The 25,656-nt window shown below is 35.6% G+C and overlaps 1 protein-coding gene across 1 annotated transcript in view; it reads left to right on the top strand.

Moving 5' to 3' along the window:
- Positions 1-25,656, top strand: part of LOC306873471 (glypican-5-like) — a 169,954-nt gene that overhangs the window by 119,190 nt on the left and 25,108 nt on the right. The window contains exon 7 of the mRNA XM_079422791.1: positions 1,561-1,711. Coding sequence (XP_079278917.1) covers positions 1,561-1,711 — 151 coding nt within the window. The remainder of the gene's footprint in view (positions 1-1,560; positions 1,712-25,656) is intronic.

Consider the following 25,656-nt stretch of genomic DNA (forward strand, 5'->3'; position numbering starts at 1 on the left):
AAAGAAAATTACAGAAGGGTAACATATATTTGCTACAGGCCTGACTGAAAGTAATTTATGCATTTGAAGCATGCTGCTGTTTTTTGTATTATTTCCTTTTCTGCCTGCGTGCCTCAAGAGAAACATTCAAAACACTTTTTATAGTAAAAGACTGAGGTCGTTGTGAAGAAACCATTTTATTAAAGTGGAATGGAAGTAAATAAATGAAATATATATCAAATAAACTGAATTAATATATTCGCATAAAACAACCATTTTGAATCAAACATTGTTTTATTCATTGACTGTGTTTAGAATGGAACCATATATTAATGCATACTTGTTCGTTTTTTTAATAGTATGCAGATAAATGTTTCAAACATTAGTATGCTATATTTATGCAACATGATTTCAATATGTTGCATGTTTAATTCAGCAAGTGTCATCCAGATGTCATATCTTTTGCATTTTTAATCATATTGTATCTAAAAACGTTGTCATTTTTGGCAGAAATAAATAGGGTTGCTTCGCATTTTTAAGCTATTTTTTGTAAAAAGAAATATAACTTTTGGCAGTCAAATAAAATAGTGTATAAGTATGACACTGATATGGTACTTTTATATCATGCATTCCTTTTTTTTTTTTTGAGAAGTAGCAAAATCCTTTTTTTTTTTTTTTATCTAACTTAAATCTGTTCAGGAGTTTGTGGTCTGACTAGCAAAAGACATCAGAAAAATATTTGTATTTTTTTTTTACAAACCAAATTCAAACCACTTTCTAATGTGTGTGTTTTTAAGCCAATTTTTGTAAAAACTGGAATTATGAAGTTGAATGCATTGCACATGTCACTAAATACACTGGATAATCTACGCATGCTAAGTATGTCATTCTAAATCATAGTCATCCATTCACCAGTGGTTTCATTTTTGATTGTAGTTTTCCGTGTCGATTCGAGGCGACCTCTAAGTGTGTGTCGCAGTCATTCATCCATCATGGCTCTGCTAATCCATTAGTTCAGCCACTTAATCGGCAGATATTGAGCCTCTACAGCTGCTAATTACCACAGACAATTGCAACGGCCCAATGCGCTCTACCTGATAAATACAAAGCGCTTTCAATATCTGAGAGGCTGTCTTGCATTTCCATTAGATAATTAAATGTTCCTGCACCCTGAGCGGATATTGCTCAAGTTTGTAATTGATGCTAACCCGTCCTAGCTCTGCAAAAGTTAGTTTTGAGGGTAATTGAAGGATATCATATCCAGGCACTGATCTCAGGGGATGGAGTTGTGTTCCTGTTATTGTTTGAATGCTGAATATACCCACAATTGATGCTACAAAAATTGCTCTATTTGCAAATGTTTTCATTAAAAGCTTTATGCAATCTGGAAATGCATGCTTGTTTTTTTTTGGTGTATAACTCAATCTGGTTAGTTGTTTGTGGTCTGAACAACAAAAGAAACGCATATAATCAGATGTATTACAAACCCCACTTTCATTTGTTGTTTAAAATCTGAATAAAATCAGTCAAATACTGAAATACTAAATTCTGAGGTTCAAACTTGTCTTGTATGTGTTCTAGCTGTTGCAGGGCAAATCAATCCCAAAGCTGGGCACACTGGACCAAATCGAGACCGGAAGTGGAGACGGATACAGCGGAGACTGTGATGATGAGGATGGATGCTGGGGATCAGGGAACGGAGCGACCGAGAGGAGAAGAATAGAAACTATATGTAAGTAATAATCTCAAGGACTTGGAAAATTGAGTCTTAGATGCATCAAGGAAGATGAACACAGTTAACAGTAAAGGAATAGTTCACACAAAAATGAAAATTTGAGATTTACTCACCTTCAGACCATCCAAGTATAAATGAGCTTGTTTCAGATTTAAGAGAAATGTAGCATTCCATCACTTGCTCACCTGTGGATCCTCTGCAGTGAATGGGTGCCGTCAGAATGAGAGTCCAAACAGCTGATAAAAACATCACAATAATCCACAAGTACCACTCCAGTCCATCAATTAATGTCTTGTGAAGTCAAAAACTGCATGTTTGTAAGAAACAAATCTTATAATTTTTATTATCCATATTATTTTAAAATACATTTTTTTTCTTGGCTAAAATATGAGGACCCTATCCATAATATTGTTTTCTGCAGTGGAAAAGTCATCTTGTCTGAATCAGGAGAGAAATATGCACAGGTGAGAATTGAAAACAGTTCTAAACAAATATTTGTCTGATTGGAGATGGACTTTTCCACTGGAGGAAGCGTTATTATGGATTATTGACTTTTTTTTTTTTTTGTCCAGAAGCAACGGTTTGAAGTTAAATTTGTCTTGATGGATTTGTTTCTCACAAACAAGCATCTTTTCACTTCACAAGATGTCAATTGATGGACAGGAGTTGTTTGGATTACTTGTGTATTATTGTGATGTTTTTATCAGCTGTTTGGCACCCATTCACTGCAGAGGATGCACTGATGAGCAAGTGATGGAATGCTACATTTCTCCAAATCTGTTCCCATGAGGAAACAAACTCATCTATGCCTTGGATGGCCTGATGGTGAGTACATTCTCAGTAATTAAACATTTTTGAGTGAAATATTCCTTTAACACAGTAAACAATGTCCTTTTGTTAATAAGTGCAGACCTGTTAATCGAACACGATTCGCTTTGTTCATGTGTACATCATTGTTTGACCGTCATAAGTCAGAGATAACAAGTAGGAAATACCACATCCGGCGTTTGAATGGAGGGTGGAATTAGATCAGACTTTCATTGACGCTTGATATCAGAGTGTAATTAAGAGGCGGAATTAAGGTCAAGCGTATAGAAACATTTTTCCAGACATTTCTCCCTCTTCCAAATGAATTATGCAATCAAGAATAATGTGGTTGTAAAAAAAGTGGAACAAATCAAAGCGGCCATCTGGTAATTACTTCATCTTCCGGAGGGGATTGGATCTCTGACCCGTGGCCCCGCTAAATCAAGCTCAAGGGCCACGTGCTTCCCTCACCAAAGCTCCTCTATCTCCCGTATGCTCGTCTGATTAATCGTCCTGCACTTTTTGTCTGGATGGGGCGTTCCGGGTCATCTAAATGCGCCATCGCATCTCGCCGGTGTTTCCTTTTCCTCCTGTCAATCTGCCGTGGTGTGTCAGCTCCGCCTCATGCCCCACTAATAATTCATGGGGCGCTGTGACGATGCGCTCGTTTATCACCGTCTCTCCCGCTCATCCGCTGTACGGTGCTCCGTCCAAACCCACGTCACGCCTCAGCCGTCGATGCGCCGCCCGTTACGACCGTCGATAAGTCACGCAGATGGGGCTCACAGTCAGCAGTCACGCTTTGTGTTTGGATCTAGATACGGAGGCAAAACGACAACTGCTTCCGTGACAGAGTTAGTGAGGGGAGCCGTCGCTGTCTTCATGCTCACTTACATGCATTTCTGTGTGACATACTGCTTGTGCAATAAATCACTTTCTGAATCAGTGTCTTCATCTTGATTTCTAGTAAATAGATGTGCATTGAAAGTCATTCAAATTAGATACTGTTACATTTATAAGCAAGATTGCAATGCATGTTTTTGTTTTCAGGGAATGTCTGATGAAATCGTGTTGCTTGCCTGTACAAAACTTGCTCTCATGGTGCTTGGGTGTCCAGAGTGGTTGCTAGGACATTTCAAAATGGTTGCTAGGTGGTTGTTATGGTGTTTTGGTTGGTTCCTAGGGTTGTCCCGGTGGCTTTAAAACATTTAAAAGTGTTTACTTGCAAATTGTTTGCTAGGTGGTTGCTTTGGTGTTTTGGGTGGTTGCTAGGACATTGTAAAATGGTTGCTAGGTGTTGCTAGACAGTTTCTATGCATTGCTAAGTGGTTGCTTTGGTGTTTTGAGAGGTTTCTAGGGTTTTCTGAGCGGTTGTTAGAACATTTAAAAGTGTTTACTTTCAGATTGTTTGCTAGGTTGTTGCTATGGTGTTTTGGGTGGTTGCGTTGCTAGGACATTGCAAAGTGGTTGCTATGTGTTACTAAGCAGTTTTATATAGCAGCATTGCTATGGTGTATTGGGTGGTTGGTAGAGTTTTCCAGGTGGTTGTTAGAACATTTAAAAGTGGTTTCTTGCGAATTGTTGTTAGGTTGTTTCTATGTTGATAGGACATTGCAAAGTGGTTGCTAGGCAGTTTCTAGGCATTGCTAGGTGGTTGCTTGGGTTTTCTGTTGCTAGGACATTTAAATGTGTTTAAAATTGTTTGCTATGTGGTTGCTAGGGTGTAGGAAATCTATAATTACCCGTGTTTTGAAAATAAGAAATGTTTTCTGTAAATCTCAGTCTTGTCTTCCAGTTCAGATATGACAGACAAACACAGTGCGATGTACATTTGATCATTTTATCAGGACACTGTTGTGGTGTACTTGAAGTTAAAATGGTTTGTTGTTCAGCAGGAGTTGAAATATTCAGTAGTTTATGGTCTGCTTCAATCTCTCAAACCCTAAAGCTGCTGAGGTACAAGAACAAAAATAAAAAAACACTCTCACACCGATACTCACTGTCACTTAAAACCATTGGCTGGCGATACACAAAAAACACCAGATTCGAATGACTCGTTTTACTGCGAATGTTTGATTAGTATTGAGAGAGTCCATCAAGAGTGCTGTCACCCTGAAACACATCTGTGAGCGCTGGGACCGAGCTTCAGCGGGTTTCGTCGAAGGGAAATAAATAAAGAAATACAACAGAAACAAACGCCAGCGTTGTCTTCCCTCAGCATGAGAGTAATAAATAAAATATTAACAGACGTGAGACGTGTGATTCTGGCTCAGTGCGCCGGAGTCTTCGCACAAAAGGACCCGTCGCCCGGCTCCTTGTCAATGTCACCTGCGCACACTCTCGTGTTTGGCAGCGAATCCAGACACTGCGTACTTAGTGTGGAAAACAAAAGGCGTCAGCGAGCCGTATCGGCAGGGGGTCGCATCGATCTCCAGTAAGGAGACACAATGAGAGGAAGTGCAGGCTGGTCCCTTCAGTGAGCACTTGTTAATTAATAGCCTGTCTCAGGACAGGATTATATCGTCCCCCGGCTCTTCATCCACAGCTATCGCTTGAAGGTGATCTTTCGCACCTGATGAGCTGTAATGATCCTGTTGTATTTAAATGGTTCCTTTAATGGACCGGGCACTTTTGGGGCACTTCAGTGGCCAATTATGGCATTGGAAGCTCATGATACGCTGCTCATCAGTGGTTGTGTAGCGTGAGAGGTGCAGTAGCACCGATTGCATGACCAAAAACAACAGGCTATGTTGGTGGGATGGGAATTGTTGTGTAGAGGTTTTAAAGGAGCATCCCTTAGCAAGAATTAGCTGTAACTTTATAGCCTACTAAACAACAATAGTACTAAACAAGAACAATACTGTTAGACCGGCTCTTTAAAATGAAATGCCCATTTATTGCAACCAAACTAGTGACTGTATATCTTTAACATTTAGTCAAGGATTCTGAGTTCTGTTCTGTCTTTCAGTCTATCATTCTATCTATCTATTGGTCGTTCTTTCTTTCGTTCTGTCATTCTACCATTTGTTCTATCTTTCAGTCTATCATTCTATCTCGTTCTATTATACATCGTTAATTCTAACTGCGATCTGTCTTTCAGTCTGTTGTTCTATCAGTCCATTGCTCGATATCTTTAGTTCAGTTGTTAGTTATCGTTCATTCTAACATTAATTTAAACGGTTCTGTCTACCTTTCTGTTGTTCTCTTTCAGTCTATCTATTGTACATTCTATCGTTTGCTCTGTCTATCTGTTGTTCTATCTGTCATTCTGTTTTTCTTATCTCAATGTAAACTTTAAAAAAGGCTTTATCACACTAACATCCAACGTTTTCCTTGACAGACTTTCATTTTCTAGTTAATAACGACACTTTTTGCAGGTATTTAAATTTTAGATTCTTATTTTTTATTCAAATTCAATCCAAAATGAGTAATTGGACTGAAATGTAAAATACATTCTAATTTCATAATCTTGATAGGTGCTCAACCTTTTTAAGTTAAGTTTTAAAGTAAGTTTTAATGTCATGTCTGAATTGGTGGATGAGTCATTGAAGAACCATAAACAGAGCTATACATTATTAATTCCATTCCAATATTTTAAATGTTTTTTTTTTCACCCAAGTGGAGTTCAAAAGCAAGTCTAATTGGCATTCTGCAGAAACAGAAAGTTTAATGCATTATTCACTGTGACTGCATGGATGTGCTTTTGTTAATGGTGCCCCTCAAAATCTAAAAAATCTAAAATCAGACTGAAATCGGAGGTTTAAAAGTTTGATCTGCCTGCTGATGAATCAAAAAGAGGCCAAGCAGTCCAGACGACACGCGGATCGTCTAAATGAGGCGTTGTGGCGAAAACCTGCTGGCTGTGTGACATCAAGAAGCTCTGAATTTTACCGCCGCCGTCGGTGGTTACAGCTTGTAGGGAGAGGGAATCTTAACCAATGCAGGAATTAAAATAACATTCACATCCAGTCGTCTGATAACGAGGGGGATGTACAGATGAAACACTGCCATTGTGCTTGTTTAACTAATGCTTCGCTCTGAAGAGGCCCGCCGAAAATGGCCCGCTGTGTCACAGGATGATGAAAATGAACGATAATGATCCTCGTCGGAGCGCCCTGACGCTCAGTGAATCATAGTGGGGAAGCTCCTCACAGGACTAGCCTGTCATCAACAAAATATTGCTTATAGATACTTCAAATCAAGCAAGATCTGGAGGTGGACGCATACTTATGCATTGATTGAAGATTGAATTTCATTCGAAGTATATATGAAAGATAATTCATATTAAATGTTTGTTCGTTGGTGTTTGAATGCAGATAGATATTGAATGTATTATTATCCAGTTTTGAAAGGCTTTTTTAGAAACCGTAGCATATGTGAATGAAACTTAAATTATTCATAATTCGAGGCTATACTTGTTGCTTGCACAATTTGTCAACAACATTTCTTATTGTAGTTATTTGTTCTCTAACTATCTTTTAGATGTTACTTTTGATTTGCTTCCATGTATTAAGCACAGCACAAAGCAAAACAATCCAATTTATAATAAAAGACAGAAACTGAAATCCTGTGGTTTTTATTCTTTTGATTTATACTGACATCATTGATTGGATTTCTTCAGACAATATAATAGTCGAATGTTCTGTCCTGATCTCTTTTGTCTGAAGGACGTCTCAGGTGCTTCATCTTTGGCTCAGAACATTAAATCTTAGGGTTATTTTAATACACGTGCAGCTTATTGATCTGTTACGTTCAATTTACCTGACGCTTTCCAGCCGCTAATGGAGGTTTTATCCTCTGGAGAGCCGTCAGTTGAGTTCTATCACTCTGAACCGCTGTAAACTTTATGAAAGCTGGCGCTAACATCCATTTATCAGGATAATGAGGAGGGATTTCAGATCACCATGTTAAAGATGTCAGACTTATTTACTTTGGTGACTGTTGTTTTGCTCATTTACATATAGTTAAAATGTCAGTGAATTATGTTGTTTACAAAGTGGTTAATGAAAATGTACAATTATGAAAATTATGCATATATTTCTAAGTAAATATAAATTATGCATCTATCTATCTATCTATCTATCTATCTATCTATCTATCTATCTATCTATCTATCTATCTATCTATCTATCTATCTATCTATCTATCTATCTATCGTCTCTCTCTTTCTCTCTGTGGTTGCTAGGGTATTCCAAATGCTTGTAGCATGATACTATGTTGTTGCAAGGACTTTCAGGGTGGTTGCTAGGGTGTTTCTATGCAGTTACTGTGGTATTCTGAGTACATGTTTCTATATGGTTACTAGGGCATTCTGAGTGGTTGCTAAGTAATTTCTGTGTGGTCGCTAGGGTATTCTGGATGGCTGCAAAGGAATTGCTGTGTGGTTGCTAGGGTATTGTGGGTGGCTGCAGAGGAATTGTGGTGTGTGGTCTCTAGAGTATTTTGGGTAGCTGCTAAGGAATTGTTGTGTGGTTGCTAGGGTATTCTGTGTGGTTGTTAAGGAATTGCTTTGCAGTTTCTAGGGTATTCTGGGTGGTTGCTAAGAAATTGCTGTATGGTTGCAAGGGTATTCTGGATGGCTGCTAAGGAATTGCTGCGTGGTTGCTAGGGTATTCTGGGTGGCTGCTAAGGAATTGTTGTGGAGTTTATAGGTGCTAACACATTGATATGGCTGCAGTTCCTGCTTCAGTGGGATTTTTATTTAATTTTTGTGGTTGCTAGGGTATTCTGTGTGGTTGTTAGGGTATTATTGGTGGTTGCTAAGGAATTCCTGTGTGGTCACTAGGGTATTGTGGGTGGGTGCTTAGGAATTGTGTGTGGTTGCTAGGGTATTGTGAGTGGTTGTTAGGGTATTATTGTTGGTTGCTATGTAATTCTGTGTGGTCACTAGGGTATTCTGGGTGGCTGCTAAGGAATTGCTGTGTAGTTGCTAGAGTTTTCTGGGTGGCTGCTAAGGAATTGCTGTGTAGTTGCTAGAGTATTCTGGGTGGCTGCTAAGGAATTGCTGTGTAGTTGCTAGAGTATTCTGGGTGGCTGCTAAGGAATTGCTGTGTGGTCACTAGGGTATTCTGGGAATCTGCTAAGGAATTGTTGTGTGGTCGCTTCGCTATAGGGTATTATGTGTATTTGCTATGGTATTGTGGGTGGATGCTAAGGAATTGTTGTGGGGTTGCTAGGGTATTCTGGGTGGTTGTTAAGGAATTCCTGTGTGATTTCTAGGGTATTCCGGGTGACTGCTAAGGAATTGTTGTGTGGTTTATAGCAGTGTTAATTTTAACAGCAAATTTTGATTTAGTTTTAGTCATATTTTAGTCATCTGAATTGTTTTTAGTTTTAGTCTACTAAATATCATAAGATTTTAGTCGACCAAATCTACAGTAAATTTAGTCTGCTAAAATCTAATGGGTTTGGTTACAGTGCATTTATTAAGCATTTCTCAAAAATGTCCAAACTCATTATATAGGTTGGATATTAGGGTTTTATGATAGACTGCGATTTAACTGCGGTGACACACAACATGCCTTTGTTAAAATTAAATAAAACCACTTCTCATAAAGAACAAGAACATGATCTTCTTTTTAATGAAATACCATTGGTTATATAGGCTAATTATGCATTCATTATAACAACTTATTTACCATATTCTTAATTTTTTCAAGCAGACTTGTTTATTTCTATAAATAAATTTAGATTAATCTTTAGGACTACTAAAGTTTTTCAGTCAAGAGCAGTGAGTGATTGTAAGTGTTTCTTTTGTTGCTTGATTAATATCAATGACTCGGACAATAGCAACTAAATTAGGCTGTTATCCCTTTAAAACGGAATGCACGGATGCAATGTACTGATACACGTTCTCCCTACTGTTTACGTTCACTTAAGACGTATGAATACTTGTCAAAAAGGACATTTCGACATCATTTTGTGTTTATTTCTCCGTTCATGTGACGTGAAAGAGTACTCACGTGCTGTGAGACGCGCTTTCTGCGCTCAGAAAACCGGACCGAATTGAGTTCTCTCTTGCGTTGTCAGATTTTTACATATGTATGCTCTCCTCTTACTCCCACATATTGACATTTTTGAACGTTTTATGCGCCGTGCAGCAAGTTTATTTTAGCTTGTCCCACCGGTTCATATGTTCGCATCTAATCTTCTATGCAGCCGATTCGTTCTGAATTAATCTCTTCCCAAATCGTCCCTCCCTAACATTTTCGTCTTGTTTTTATTCGTTGACGAAAATGTCAATAGACTTACGTCATAATTTTTGTCATTCAAAAAGAGTTTTTGTTTGTTATCGTCTTGTTGTCGTCAGTGAAAAAAATGTCGTTGACGAAAATTATGACGAAAATTATTCTTCAACTAAATTAAGACTGGTTTATAAGTGCTAACACATTGATATGGCTGCAGTTCCTCCTTCAGTGGGATTTTTTATTATTATTATTTTGTTTTATCTGTTATATCGTCTGCCAAGCAAAAATGGTAGAGCCTCTCCTTAGAGGTTTGTTCTGATCTCTAACCCCACGGATGAGTTTGCATCAATAAATAAGCATGTAAATAGCTGCAGACGGTCCAGTCCGTATTCTCCTGCTCTGTTATTAATGGCCGGCTCTGCGGTTTCTCCCAGACTTTGCATTCAACATTATTCCCCTCACTGACTTAATGAGCTGCGGCATGCATGTGGCAGGTTGCCTGATTTTGTTAATGAAGCATGAAAAGGCCAAGCACACATCATTCTGCTGAGCGCTTCTATAATCAGCCGCGGTGATGGTGATACGTCTGCCCCTCTGCCAAGAGCCAAAGAAGTCAATTCCCCGAGCGGCTCCAGGTCCCATTAAGATCTAATACGCCCACACCTGTCCTTCCCTCCCTGTGGTCAGTGCGGCAGGCCTCTGATTGATCAACACATGCGCCTTTAGACGTCTCTGTAAACTCACAGTGCAAGACGTGGACATTCGTGATGGCTGATTTGCTTCACTAGAGGCTTTTACTGTGATGAGACCGTCATTTAGACATGAATAATTATGCTTTTAGTCAATTAAAATAAAGTCAATTTGCTTGTGTGTTGTAATTTAAGTAAGTTGTTATTTTTCACGCTAATATATTTGTTCTATTTTTTCATATTATAATATAAATACACACACACATATATATATATATATATATATATATATATATATATATATATATAAAACACTTGAAAATATTGTGTATAGCAATAACATTGTTATTAAAATAACATCTTTGTCAATCACCCTTTAATTATTTTTTTTTTCTAAGACTAAAATGTCGTCTTGAAAAATTGCTTGAGACTCAGGTCCAGAACTATCAGCGGCTGTTGGTCGATGGTTTATGTCTGTGTTTGGTGAACTCTCACTTCACTTATCTAACTTCAGTTTGCCCTTGAATGTGCAGCGACTCAATAGCTGAACCCAAATGACAGTCTCTGTCGTCGCTCGGCTCTCCCTGCCACACCAGGCATAAAATCTTACATCCAGCGACTGTCCCGTGAAAAAGCACTCAGCTCAGTAACAACACGCCGGCTGCGCTTCCCCAGGCCAGGACCCTGTTATCCCTCCGGACCCTTACAGTAAACAACTTATCACCTCCCTGTCCTCTGTGAGACAGTGGAGATAATGGAATGGGAAGGTCAGCTACGGCCTGCTTCTGGTTGAGTATTAATTTGTGAAGTTTGAGGGGGGTCAGAAGAAAGCTCTCAGGAAAACAGCATTTATCAGCACGTATTCCTGCGTTTTTCTTGTTTTTCTCGAGATGAAACAATTACATTTTGGCTAGAAGTAGATGTTCAGAGTTACAATGAGTTTTCGTGTCAGACGTCTGGAATGAAATGAAATAGGATTTTTTTTGTTTGTTTATTTATTTATTTTAGTTTATTTAAATGTAATGTTTATTTAATTTACTTATTCTTTTAATTAATTAGCATTTTTATTTTTTCTCTTTTTATTTCATTTAAATGTATTATATTATTATATTAATTTATATTCAATGTAAATGCTGCATGAATCGACAACCAGGCTTTCTTATATTATAATTAAATGTTTAATGTTTCTCACATTAAAAGTGCATTAAGACAGTTTTAGTTTTAGTTATTTGAATAATTGCAGTTACATTTTAATTAATTAAACTAAAATAACAGATGTTGGTTTGGACATTTTTTTTTTTATTTCTGTTGTATTATTATTATTATTATTATCATTTATAATTTTTTTATTATAATTTTTTTTTTTTTTTATTTTAGTTGAAGTTTATTTTATTCCAAGTATTACTATTACTATAATAACCCTTTAGTAGTAGTTTTGCATCACAGTCAAAGCTGGTTAAGAAAATGCTCAGATTCTGTTTATCAAAATCCCATTATAAATAATGAAATATACTGTATTTAAAGTAGCAAGTACATTTATAAAAAAAGGGGGGGGGGGGGGTATCAAATAGTATCAGCATTTTGCTTTTGAACTGTTTCTGTGGCAGGATTCTGTTACTCAGGAACATCGCCTCTCACGTGGGACTCACATCGGATAAAGTGTCCATAATCCAACGTTAATTTTGTGCCAAAAATGCTAGGAAGAAGATTTCATCATGATATTTCCCTCCATCGAATTGCAGCATGCATAATGGTGCCGTGATTCATCTGTTCCAAACAGTCAAGACTAATGAGTAATTAGAAATGCGATCATACGCGCTGGCCCATTTTGCGAGGCGGCTCTTGCACAAGCTTAACATGCTAATTGAGTTTAAATCGCACGCATTGTTCGCCGCAGCATAATCTGGGGAGATGCACATACAATTGCAAATATTTAGTTAATTTTTTTTGCTCGAGAGGTAATATAAATGCTCGGTGCCAGGCCTCACGGTAATGCATCTAGCGTTATGCGTAAAGAGATTTGTTTAATCTGCCAGTCTATTCATAACGGTATACTCATAAAGCACGGCTACGGCTGGAGGAGGAACATGGAAATTCTGCTTCGATAGCCAAATCCTGTGAATAAAACTGTGGGAAGCTACTGTACATGAGCTGAATGTTGATCTCGCTCGTTGGATTTCTCTCCAGCTTAACTCTCTCAGCTGGAAGCCGAATAGCTTTCCAGAGCTGTCGGAGGTCCTTGACGGCAATACAAGACAGTTTTGTATGCGTGGACATCTTTCATGTTTGCATGCACCAATCAAATGCATTTGAGACACCTAAAATCGCTGAATGTCATTGCATTAGATAACACTATTAATAGAATATTGTTGCACAAGCACGGTTTGCAAGAAGAACATTTGACAAAAAGAACTTTCTTGTGTTTCAAATGACAGAAAATAAAGTCTGCAGGTACTATGGTGTATTTTGCACCTAATGCAATGATATTCAGACAGTCTTGTCCATTTGAGGGAATCTAAAGTGTGCATGTTTCTTCTTCTGCAGTTTGAACCCTCCTGTCAAAAGGTCTCTTTTTCTATCCAGTCATCCAGACATTGAGAAGGTTTGCGTGTTTGCCGTCAATGTCTGGGACCTTTACCCGGCTCTTGGCTTTGTGACCTTATGGAATGTGCAGGTTGGAGTGATTTTCTCACTCTGGTGTGAGATGGATTCGTGTGCACTTTACCTTGCGGAGACAGCATTTAGACCTGCATCTACGCTTCGCATTCGGTGCTTAAGGTGTTAATAACTTTAATTAAGAAGTGTTTCATGCATTTTTCTCTCTTTAATGACAGCGAGCTTACTAGTTGTGCATAATACATTAAAACAGTAGATTTTTTATCTAAAAGAAATATAAAGAAATAATTAAATAAATAAATGCAATGATTAAAAAATTATGTAAAAAATTATAACATAAAAACATTTTAATGTATTTCCTTCTGTGTCTTGAATGACAGTGAGATTATACAGTAGGTGTACATAATACATTAAAACAAAGTAGGTTTAAAGAAATATAAAATATATAATAAAATATTTAAATATCATTATAAATAATAAAATAGTTAGATTCTTTTTTTAATATAAAACTAATAAAATAAAACATTTATATATTAATATTTATTTAAAATAAATGTACGTTGTTACAATTAAGAAGGGTTTTAATGTATTTTTCTCTTTCTTGAAATCACAGCAAAATTACTATAAATTTAAAGAAAGTAGATTTATTTTATTTAAAAAATAAATATAAAATTAATATAAAATAAATGTACTCTGTTTCTTGTTATATGGAGGATGATGTGTTCTTTCCAGCATTATGAAAACATCAGAATAGTCGTGTTTGCTAAGGCAGGTTTTACTATTGTTATATTGTTCACTATTGTTACACATATTTGTGGTTAGTGGGTTGTTCTTGACGACGCTCTAAGAACCATGCAGAACACCCTAGCAACCACTTGGCCACATCCGAGCAACTGCCATAAATACCCTAAGATAAAGTTTTGCATGCGCATCACCACTCATATTTTATTTAGAAAAAAAAAAAAAAAAAAATATATATATATATATATATATATATATATATATATATATATATATACACACACACACTTTTAGAAATGTGAAATTACTGTTTTGGCAATAAAAACATGTAGATGAACTCTGCTAAATAAATAATTGTAAATGTACAAAAATATAATTACTAAGGTCCTAATGCTGATGGACCAAAACAAGAAAGTCAGGCAGTTTTGAAATGTTGCAGTAACTTGATGAAATACTGTAGTTTTAGTATTCATTCAGTGATAGTCAAACTTTGGTGTTTGACAGGCTCCTCATGCAGCTTCTTTATTTCATTTATATGTGTTTTTCCTGTGGATTTTGGAATTAAACCGGCAAAATGTAAAGAAAGTTGGCAGTACCAGCAGTGAGATTTTGATGAGGTGTCATGCTGTGAGAGAGAGAGTGAGACTCACCGCATCTATATTCTGCTTTCTCTTACTGTTGTGGCTTTATGTTTTTGCAAAAGTTTAGTTTTCAGTTCATTTATTCATGAAATAATTTATTTTTTTGTTTTTTTCCTAACTTTGATGTGTTTATGTTGAAGTTTTATGCCCGACTGAAACTCTTCACTGAAACACTTAGTTTGGTTAGTCGTTAAGTTCCAGAAAGAATAAATACTGAATTGAGAATGAGTCAGCAACACACACATTCAGCTTTCTGAATCACGTCACTCAATAAGAAGAGTGAAAATACTGCTCTGTTATAATTGAGTGGTTTTAAACATACCTATTTAGACTTCTTCATACTATTATTCTTTCTGAGGCTAAATTTAGTCAATATCTCATCCTTTATAGTTTTCAAGCTAGATCCACCAAACTCAGCTCAGACCTTCAGACTGGTCTGACTTGGGTTGCTATCTCTTCTCTAATAAGCCAACTTGTGGTTTTTGTAAACTGCGTGATCAAAACTGCGAAAAGTCCCATAAGCTGTCATTGAGGGGGCAAAAACTTGTGTACATGACTCGATGTGTTTAAGATCTCACTTGCAAAGCAATTATTGATTTAGAACAATATGTTAAATCAAAAATTGATTAAATCATGCTAGCAACATGCTAAAACATGTTATTGATGTGTTAAATCATGTTAGAAACATTAGACATGATAACAATTTTAGTAACATGTTAAATGTTAAAAATGTTAGCAACGTGCTAATTCATGCTAGAAACATGTTAAACATGTTAAAATTTAGCAACATGTTAAAACATGTTAGCAACATGCAAAATCATGCTTCAGCATGTTAAATATATTAAATCTTATCATGCTATATGTTAACAATATTAAAACATGCTAAAAACGTGTTAAATCATGTTAGCAAAATGCCATAATGTGTTAATGTTATATCATGTTCGCAACGTGCTAAATCATGTTATTAATGTGTTAAATCATGTTAGCAAAATGTTAAAAAGTTAACAAGTGATAATTCATGCTAGCAACATGTTAAAACTAGTTAGCAATGTGCTAAATCATGTAATCTAGTAACATGTTAAACATGTTTAATCATGTTATGTTAACAATATTAAAACATGTTAAATGTGTTAAATCATGTTAGCAACATATTAAACATGCTGAAACATTTTAGTAACATGGTAAATCATGCTAAAACGTTTTAGCAATGTGCTAATTCATGCTAGCACATGTTAAAACATGTTAGGAATAGCTGCTAAAATGTAAAAACTGTAACTTGAATACAATGTAAGTCGCTTTGGATAAAAGCGTCTGCTAAATGCATAAATGTAAATGTAGGAATCGGCTTAATCATGCCAGTAACATGTTAAACATGTTAAATCATGTCATGCTACGTTAACATTAAAACATGCTAAAAATGCTAAATCATGTTAGCAATCGGTGTTGGTCAAGTTACTCTGAAAAAATGTAATTAAATTACTGATTACTACTTTTAAAAGTAATCACGCTGCTGTTCTGACAACTTTATTTCCAAAATCGTTAGTTACATAGTTACTTTTTTTCTGTGGCTAAATCTCTGTTATAGCACAATGAATCTTTCATGATGTCTACAATTCGAGTGTTAGAATGAGAGGATTTGTGAGCACGCAAATTTCAGCACTGCACTCCTAACTGGCTATTGCGTTCCAGAAACCAACCTTGCTCAACGCTGCAAACACGTGTCATTGCCTAAATAAAATCTTCCTACACTTGCACCTGTTAATCATTTATATTTTATATTAGTTCTTGTTGCTTTTGTGCAATAGTTTAATAGCAATTTATTTGTTTTAGATATTTTAAGTTTAGATATTTCTATTTTGCGAGAGTCCCGCGAATCATTGTATTCTCCCGCACACACACGAGTGTCTACCCGCCCGCACCAGCACTCGTCCATCTTGTCCCACGCCGCACTCTGTTGCGTCGGGTCCCGCAGGAGAGCAGGTCTCTAGGTCTCTGGACTCGACAGTTCGTGTACTACACCCTTTTCACATTCTAGATGATAATACACTGCATTCTATCCGCAATAATGTAACGTGGCGGTAACGGATAGAGAGCTCGGCTTGTAGCTATACTCGAATTACTACATTTAAAATTATAACGCTTAAATTACTAATCAACTAATCAAATTACAGTAACTCGTTACTAAGTAATGCGTACTGCCCAACACTGTTAGCAATATGCTAAAATTTTAGCAATATGATATATAATGTTAGCAAAGTGCTAAATTATCCTCTCAATGTGTTAAAACATGTTAACAACATTTGAAAAAACATAATAGCAAATTTGTTTAACAAACTAGCAAAGCGTTAAAACATGGGAGCAACATGCTAATTCATGTTATCCACATATTGAATCATGCTTGAAACATGCTAAAACATATATAAATCATTTTCTTAAACAGTTTAGCATTAGAACATGTTAATAACATTTTACTGATGTCAAATGAATTTTTCAAACTTCAAAGTTAGTTCAAACTTTCAAACAACAGTTTAACGCCGTGTGCATCACTGTCTGTCTCTCAGAGTGCTTCCCCGTGTCCTCTTGTTTGTCAGAGCAGCAACATTCAGCAGCGCTCATCCGTTCGGCCTGCAGCTGTCAGTCATCCGGCCCGCCGTGTCTGTATTATCATCACCTCTCCAACCTCTTGATCTAACCTGCGCTTTTAAAGAGCTGTAGTTTTCTCTGGCGGCTGCCGCAGAGGCTACTCATACCAAGGTGTAGCCGGAGGGATGATGGTGTGTATTTCACCCTTCACATACAAGCTAAATAATGAAAAACCTGTCAGACTACAATGGAATGTTACAGAGTAAAAATAGAAAGCATGTATGTTTTGTGAAGATCGCACGGGTTTCTGGTCTCAGAATCATAGGAGCGTTAAAACAGATGATATGAAACATGCAAAAATTCACAGGAGAACTTGAGACGTGGTTCAAATTAAAGTGGCAATATCAGGAAGCCATGGGGAAATTATCTTAACTTGATTCAATGCTTATTTTTAACAAGGTACATCTATTGGAAAAGAAACAGACCTTTTTGTTGATCTAAAAAGAGAAAACTATTACTATACTATAAATTATATTGATGTAAAATTAAAAATTACATGATGTTACTTGAAATAAATTTAAGTTAATAAATAAATACCACATAAACACATTTAAAAAAAAAGACAAAAGCACATTGTCGCGCTTGACCAGGAAGCAAGGAACAAAGGAGCGAGGAGTAATACGAAACACGATCTTTAATAGTCCACACACGTAGGAGACACAGGAACACAAGGAATGACGTTTAGAACTGACCAACACTAACTGAAAGGACTGGGGCTTATAAACACAGGGTAATTGGGGAAGACGACGAGACACACCTGGAGCAAATGAACACAATCAGACTGGGGAGAAACTGGGTCACAGTGAACACATGAGGAGCAAAAACACAACAAAACAGTAAAACAGGATCCTGACACACAGAAAATGACAATCTTGAATTGAACATTTTAATGAAAATAAAAAAGCTATTCAAAGTATTACTAGATACTTTAATAGTACAGTATAGTAACATAAATAATGTTAAAACAGTTCTAATTTATTTCTAGGTAGCACTGCATGCATTATTCCCTTTTGGACGGTGAAAAAATGCAATATAATTATTGACATTATTACTTTTTAAAAAGGTTTTGGTAAAAAATAAGAGTACTTTAAAAATAAAACTGAAAAAATAGTAATAAAACAAAATCAATCAATCAATAAATAAATAGCAAAAGCATATAACAAAATTACTAAACATAAAAATACAATAAATTATTATTTTATAAAATCAAATATTTATGAAAATGTATTAAAAAATTAAAAATAATAAAAGTTGTTATTTAAAACTGACTGTTTTTCCCAGTATTATTTCTAGTCTTATCAAAGTATTTTGTCTGCATGCTAGTGTTTTCCATCCTTATACATACAACTCAGATTAAGTTAAAAGCATTAGACATAGTAAAGGCTAGTACAATAGCCGCAGGATTGTTTTGACACATGCATCGATCTCATTTCACGTTTCATTCTCAGGGCAGATGCTTTTTAGACGCAGAAGACAAAAATGCGATCCACAAAACCGTGCTAAAACCAGCCTTTGTGTGTCGGCGAAGCCGTCCGTTACACCTGCGGTTAAACCGGCAGAAATCTGCCGTGCAGTTTGCATTACACGGTTTGTGTGGGAAGTTAAACATGGAATGTATGGTACAGTATAAGTAAACAGGAATGGAAAGCTGGCCTGATGTCAAGTCATGTACATGAGTTAAGGTTGAGCAGATGTCTCCCGTGGGTCATATCAGAGCTATAGGAGAAAGTTTTGTCTTACAGTCTGCGATCGTAAACTCACAATTTCAGTTTAATGGGCCTGACATAAAGGAATTACCACAGGAGAGTGCTTGCAGCCCAATAGTAACAGTTTGTCCTCTGAGGAGACGTAATTCAGCGATAGATTCTGTTTATTCCATTCAGATGGCGTATGAGAGCCGGAGAGACGGATCTGTAGCATGAACTGAAGCAAGAGAGCTGTAAAACGCATACTTGAAACAGATGTTTGCTTTGTGCTGAGGCATTGTGTGCCGTATGAATTGTGTTTTTCTTTGCTGTCATAACTTAGTGCTGTTGGGTGCGAGAGTTGCAAACAAACGGCAATTGTCTATAAACCATTCTTTTTCCAGAAAATGAAGATTCTGTCATTATTTATACCCACATGATGTTTCCAGCCTGACTTGAAGGTGCTGGTTGTTCTTTTCCATTCCCTTGCAGTGAGTGAGGACTGAGGCTTTCAAGCTTCACAATAGATGCAAAAATTACCTTAAAGTTTCATAAATTAGTCCATACAACCTGTGCACTATATTCAAAGTAGTTGGAAATCATGTAACAAAATAAAATACATTTGAATCTCATTCACTTATAATTAAAATTTTATATTTGATTTTATTAATTACAACTTAGGAATCTTTGCCTTTATTTGTAGGATTCATTTAATTTTATTTTAGGATTATTTGCCTTAATTTAAGTTAATTTAACTTAATTCAGAATATGAATAGATACTACAATATAGCAATAAAATAGTAGCAAAATATAATAATATAAATAATGCTAAAATAATTAATTAAATAATTAAATTTAATTCAAATCAATTCAATAAAAAAACTATTAATGAAGGCAAAGAATCCTACAAATAAATTAAATTACTCCTATAATAAAGGCAAAATAAATAACAAATAATTTAATTTAATTATTTGTCTTCATTTATAGTTTTAATTTAATTGAATTTCAATATTATTTGCCTTTTTTATAGTATAGGATCAACTTAACTTTAGGATTCTTTGCTTTTATTTATAGAATAGGATTTTAATTTAATACATTTAATTTAACTAAATTTAGTTTAGCAATTTTTCCCTTTATTTATAGTTTAGGATTCATTTTATATTAAGAGGAAAGCAGTGGATTGGGATCAGAAAATGACAATAATAATGTATAATTTTTATTTTTTGGCGAACTTTCCCTTTAAGATCAGCTGGAAATTCCTTTAATATTTCCACACTTTTCTGGCTGTCAAACGTCTGCCAAGTACTCCAAACACCGCCGAGAGATAATATTAAACAGTTTTTCTTAATTGCTCCACAAACAAGAGAGGCTATTTACTGTAAATAAAACGTTCTGTATTATTTCTTTCAGAGCCAATTCTTGTTAGAATGTAAGATTAGTTGTTTTATAGGCTCTGTGAAACAAAGCTCTCATGACTTGGCACATATTTCATTTTCATTATACTCAGAAATGATTTAATGGTTAAAAAAAAAACATGCTGGCGTAACAAAACCTGGCTATATTTTCTGATTTCTGAGTGAGCCTGTTAGGAGACATAATTTGTCAAACTGAAGACTATAATGATTATCAGTAACAGATTTAATAGCTGAATCATAATGTATATAATATTTATGGTGTCACATTATTTTAAACAACTGAGACATCCATAGAAATGTGCCGGTTTTGGTGTGATTAACCAGTTCAAGTTTATTTTTAGAACAAGCTTGTGAAATGCACAGAGTTGAAGAACTAGATCATTAAAAGTGTTTTAATTAAAACACCATAAATCGAGACACAATCATCAATCGGATGTATTTTTATATATAGCAGTGTGCTTTCTCGAACTCATGCCACTTCTCTTACTCGTTAGATGTGAACGATTTAAAGGCCTGTGGGGAATTTGGCACAGACGGCTGTAAGTATTTGAGATAGATCAATATAAATGAGTGAAGCTGATATAAAGCAATCAAGGTCAAGTGCAAAGCGGGCACATTAGGATTGGTGATGAATGAGAAAAGGCAATTCAGTTTGTTTTGAGTTGGTATTGTGCATTTTCCAGCAACCATGCTGCTAGTTTCGATTTTGCGTTAAATATTTAAGGCTGGGCGTTTATAATATTTGTTTATAGTGAATGCCACTATAATTCGTGTTTGTTTTTTACTTATATTTGTGTTTTTTTCTAATCTGAACACTGCTAAAAATGTACAGGATTTTTTGGGGGAATATTAAAACATGTTTCTAATGTTTGTAAACGTTTCATTTTATTTTACATTATTTCTGAATGAAATGATAAAATGTGTCTTATACATCGCACCAATGCAACTTATCTGTGTGTCATAAAGTGCTCATAAAAATAGGTAGAGATGGTGCAAGAAAAGAACTGCCGTGTAGGTACAAGTATACATACAGTACCAGTAGTGAGTGAGTGTCAATTTAGAAAAAAAAAAAAAAATCAAAGCTTCATTTGTCATAAACATATTATGTGGCCCCTCACTTAATGTGGAAAACTTGATGTGGCCCTCGAGTCAAAAAGTTTGCCCACCCCTGATAAAGACACAGGGGTCATATAATGCTACATGCACTTTTACAAGTTGTTTGAACTGAAATGTGTGTTAGCAGTGTGTGTACACAACCACCCTATAATGATAAAAATCCACCCAGTGGTTTATTTTAAATCTACTAAAATCTTTACCCCTTTCTCAAATCAAGCCGCCTGTCCATGTGACGTCACACGGACAAAGGCCCTCCCACAATAGTTTGATTGACAGTAGCAGTTTAGCACAGACTGCACTGGTGTCTAACCTCAGACCCGCCCTGAGAGAGCTGTCATCAGTTGTTTCACCGCTGGAAATCATTCATTGCAAAACATGCAAGAAAATTAATAAAATATTAACAAAATTAACAAAAACCTACAATAGTACCTCAATGATACTTATACAGTATAACACTGCAGCTCAACATGTTTTGAGAAAGTTTTACATTTGCTGCACTTCCCGACTGACGCTTGAAAAGTTGAGCATGTCCATCCAAGTTCATTACTGGGCATCTATGCTTCAGTGGAGGATGTGACAATGGCAGCCATTTACATGATTTCGATCGGAGCGTGGCGTGTCTCTCCATTAAAGTCAATCGAGTATGGTCTTCATTTATCCCTTTCTGTCACCAGATCTTAATTGGAGGTGGTAATTATCTGACCACGCACTATTAAATGTCTCATCCGAGGCTGTGCGGTGGCTGAAAATGAATAGCCATTGATTAGTAGCTGAGTTTTGCCACTGCTCTCCTTTCACAGATTGCTCCAGCATTGATCCATGGCAACAATTTCCAGCCTGCCATTTCCCAGTCAGCCAGATTGTAACGCGGTGCTTGAGTTTGACCCTTCATTACGAGCTTACAACGGGCGCCATTGGTGCTCTCAGAGACATTAAACAGACGTAGATTAGTGTCGCACATCCATTCACTCCTCTATTCATGTGTTTGGCCTCGGCGGTTGGCAGGGTTTGCCGTTTGCTCGGGTCTGCAGGCAAATTAAACGGCGCTATTTCGTGACAATACAACATTTTATATGAACTATGAATGTGTTTATATGCATAATTGTGCACTGTGATTGGGTGGATGAGTGCAGAGTACTTAAAGTTAGTTTAAATGAAAATGACAAATGGCAACTACCTAAAATAACTTTTTTTTTTAAGTATTGAGATACTGTTATAGTTTTTAAAATTAATTATTTTAATTTATTTTAATTATTATTATTATTATTATGTTAGTAATAGTTTTTGTATGTATATATATATATATATATATATATATATATATATATATATATATATATATATATTTAGTTATAGTCTTAGTACTTTAGTTTTTGACTTTTGTCATTTTAATACTTTTTTCATTTTATCTTATTTCCATTCATTTTTATTAGATTTTTAGTTATTTTATTACTCAAGCTATGTATATATATATATATATATATATATACTATAATAACCAGTGTTAATTTCGTTGACTAAGACGACGACGAAAAATATTCGTCAACGAACCTTTTTTTTTGTGACTAAGACGAGACGTTGACGAGCTAAAACTAATATCTGATGATAAAAACTATGACGAAATTTATGCGCGTCTTCGTTAACAAGACGAGACGGGACTAAAATGTTATTTGAGGACTACCGGACATTCAAAATACATCCTATAGGCTAAGTTAACTGACTTGTCTTTCAAAATGTGCGTCTCTGTCATTGGATAAGGGGCGTTTGCATATCTAGTCTCAGTATGGCAGCCGCAGTGGACGGATAGGCTACCAAAACGCGAACTATAGCGATCTGAAACAATGGCTTCAGCAACCGAAGGGTTAGGGAGTGGGTGACCAGACGTCCCGTTTTTCCCGGGAGTCACAATTCATTGTCGATTAACTTAAAGTCAGTGAAGGTGCGATAGGCGGAAACGTGCTGATAGAAGTGCTCTCTCTCGCGCGCGCTCCACTTCTTCAGTTCTCATACAGCGCGCGATCAGTTCTCAGTGCTCAAATACACACACAGCAGTCCACATGTCTCTCATGTAGAGTATCTCACAGAAATACAGTCCGTTATGGTTTAAGTGAGCTTAAACAGGTGGGTGAAAACTGAATGTATGTCAGTAGGCTATTACATACATACATATCTTCCGTCTTAAATGGACAGCATTCCTAATTATCTGTCATAAATGTTAACCAACAAAAGATGTTAAATAAATGTATACTTGTTAAGTAAACCTACTGTATCTGAAAAATGAGTTTAATTTATATTTCTACCAAAAAATGAAAATTTATTCCAGTTTTTCCAAATTCAATCCTTGATTCAAATTTCTCATAACTAAGCTTAATTGATTTGGTCTAAAGAGAGAAGAATTGATGACTGTTTTTGTTTAAATACTACATATAAAATAGCTACCAAAATAAATGTTGGTAACTGCAGTTTGACTAAAAGTTGACAAAAATGCAATGACTTTTCGTCGACTAAAACTAGACTAAAACTATGATAGACTCAAATGACTAAAATGTGACTAAGACTATTAAGCATTTTCGTCTCAAGATAAAGACTAAGACTAAATCAAAAATGCCTGCCAAAATTAACACTGATAATAACCCTGAGGTACAGCTACAAAATTAATTTCAAGTTTTTATAAAAAATAAAATCCTATTTTAAAATGCAAAAATTATGTAATAATATGTACAATTATAATTATATTTAAATGTAATTATATAAATTACATTCATAGTCAAAACACATTTTCCTTTCTTTAATACTGATTTATCTTTTTAATTAATTTAATTGTCTTATCTGACAGCACAACCGTCCATCAGACTGTAGCAAACATTAGTGTTACAGTCTAGCAGCATCTTGTTAAACTTTGTCAACAGCTCATTAATGAGGTAAACCTTCTTGGCAGTTTCATCAAGCTTTGCCAAATATATTCTGCCATAAGCTGTTGTCACACATTTGAGTACATATGGCACCTGCTGATAGCTTATTTATATGAGCATATGCTAATAGCAATATCACAAATATGTTAGCATATTATGTCTGTGTGACACATAACAGGAGACTAAAAGTAATTCCTACAGCAAACTTCTGTCTGAACACATGAAAATACCAGAAGCTATTAAACTGTGATATTTAAATTCATGCAAATGAGTAAAATCTTAAAAAGTCACAGGATTATTCTATTATCAGATTTATTTTTTCCTGTTTATAATCAGCTTTAAAATATTTATTTATTTATTTTTAATATTTTCAGGGCTATGAACTGATTTTTCGGGATTTTTGTGGGTCTTTAAAATGATTTTTAATAATCCTGACCTACTGGTAATTTCTGCAGTTGACGTTGATGCACCAGTAGGTGGCAGCAAAGTGATGATTCATGATTGAATCATTCACTCAACCGATTTGTTCAAAACACTGATTCATTCAGGAACAAAACTGTCACTGAGTCATTCACTCAAACAAATCTCTTAGAAACACTGATTGATTCAGAATTCAGGTCTTTATGAGCGAGTCACTGGCTATGTTTCCATTCAATGTTGCAAATTTTAGCTATGAACAAAATTGGAATACCACATAAGACATTTGTGAATAAATGAGTCTATTGGGTCAGAGTACAAAATCATCACTTCTTGATAAACTGGCACCAAATATCACCAAGAACAAGGTAATTTGCTGAATTAGGAGAAGCCGCTGTGGGTCTTTTTTCATATATGATAAGTTGCTTGCGTCTCATAGCACGCAGGCAAAGCGCAATAAATACAATCATGTTTTATCTTGCTGTCAGAGGCAGATGTTATGCCTTGGGATGTTATGCCATCCCAAGACTTTTTGAAGACTTTTTGGATGCGCATTGAGGAATTTATTTGGTAAATGTGTTTCCATCTTAGTTTATGCGCATGTTTTCTTATTGGATAAAAAATTGACTCAGTTGAGCGCATACATTTTTTATGCACTCATTCAGATTGTATGCGCATCTTCAAATTTTCATTCAGTGTCATTGAATCAATCTTTCAAACCGTTTCAGGACATAAACAAGTGACCATCTCAATGAGTAGGTCATTGAATCATGCATTCAACTGATTTGTTTAAAAAATGCTGATTCATTCGAGAACAGTTCTGTTTTGGAAATAGTTATTCATTTTTATCTTCTTGTCTATTGTACTGTTACATATTAATGCTTAATATGACGTTTAACTTTCTCATGTGTTGTCAAGTTAAACTCATAAATGATTTACAGACTATAATGTTTTCTGATCGCACCTTTCTGACATTTTGCATCGGTCTAAGCGTAACTATATTGGCAGCAGCCAGATTCTGAAGTGTAGAATCCAATAAGAAGTTAATGGAATTACTTTAGTTTGATTGCAAG

This window comes from Barbus barbus, assembly GCF_936440315.1.
Source record: "Barbus barbus genome assembly, chromosome: 8".
Classification (NCBI taxonomy): Eukaryota; Metazoa; Chordata; class Actinopteri; order Cypriniformes; family Cyprinidae; genus Barbus; species Barbus barbus.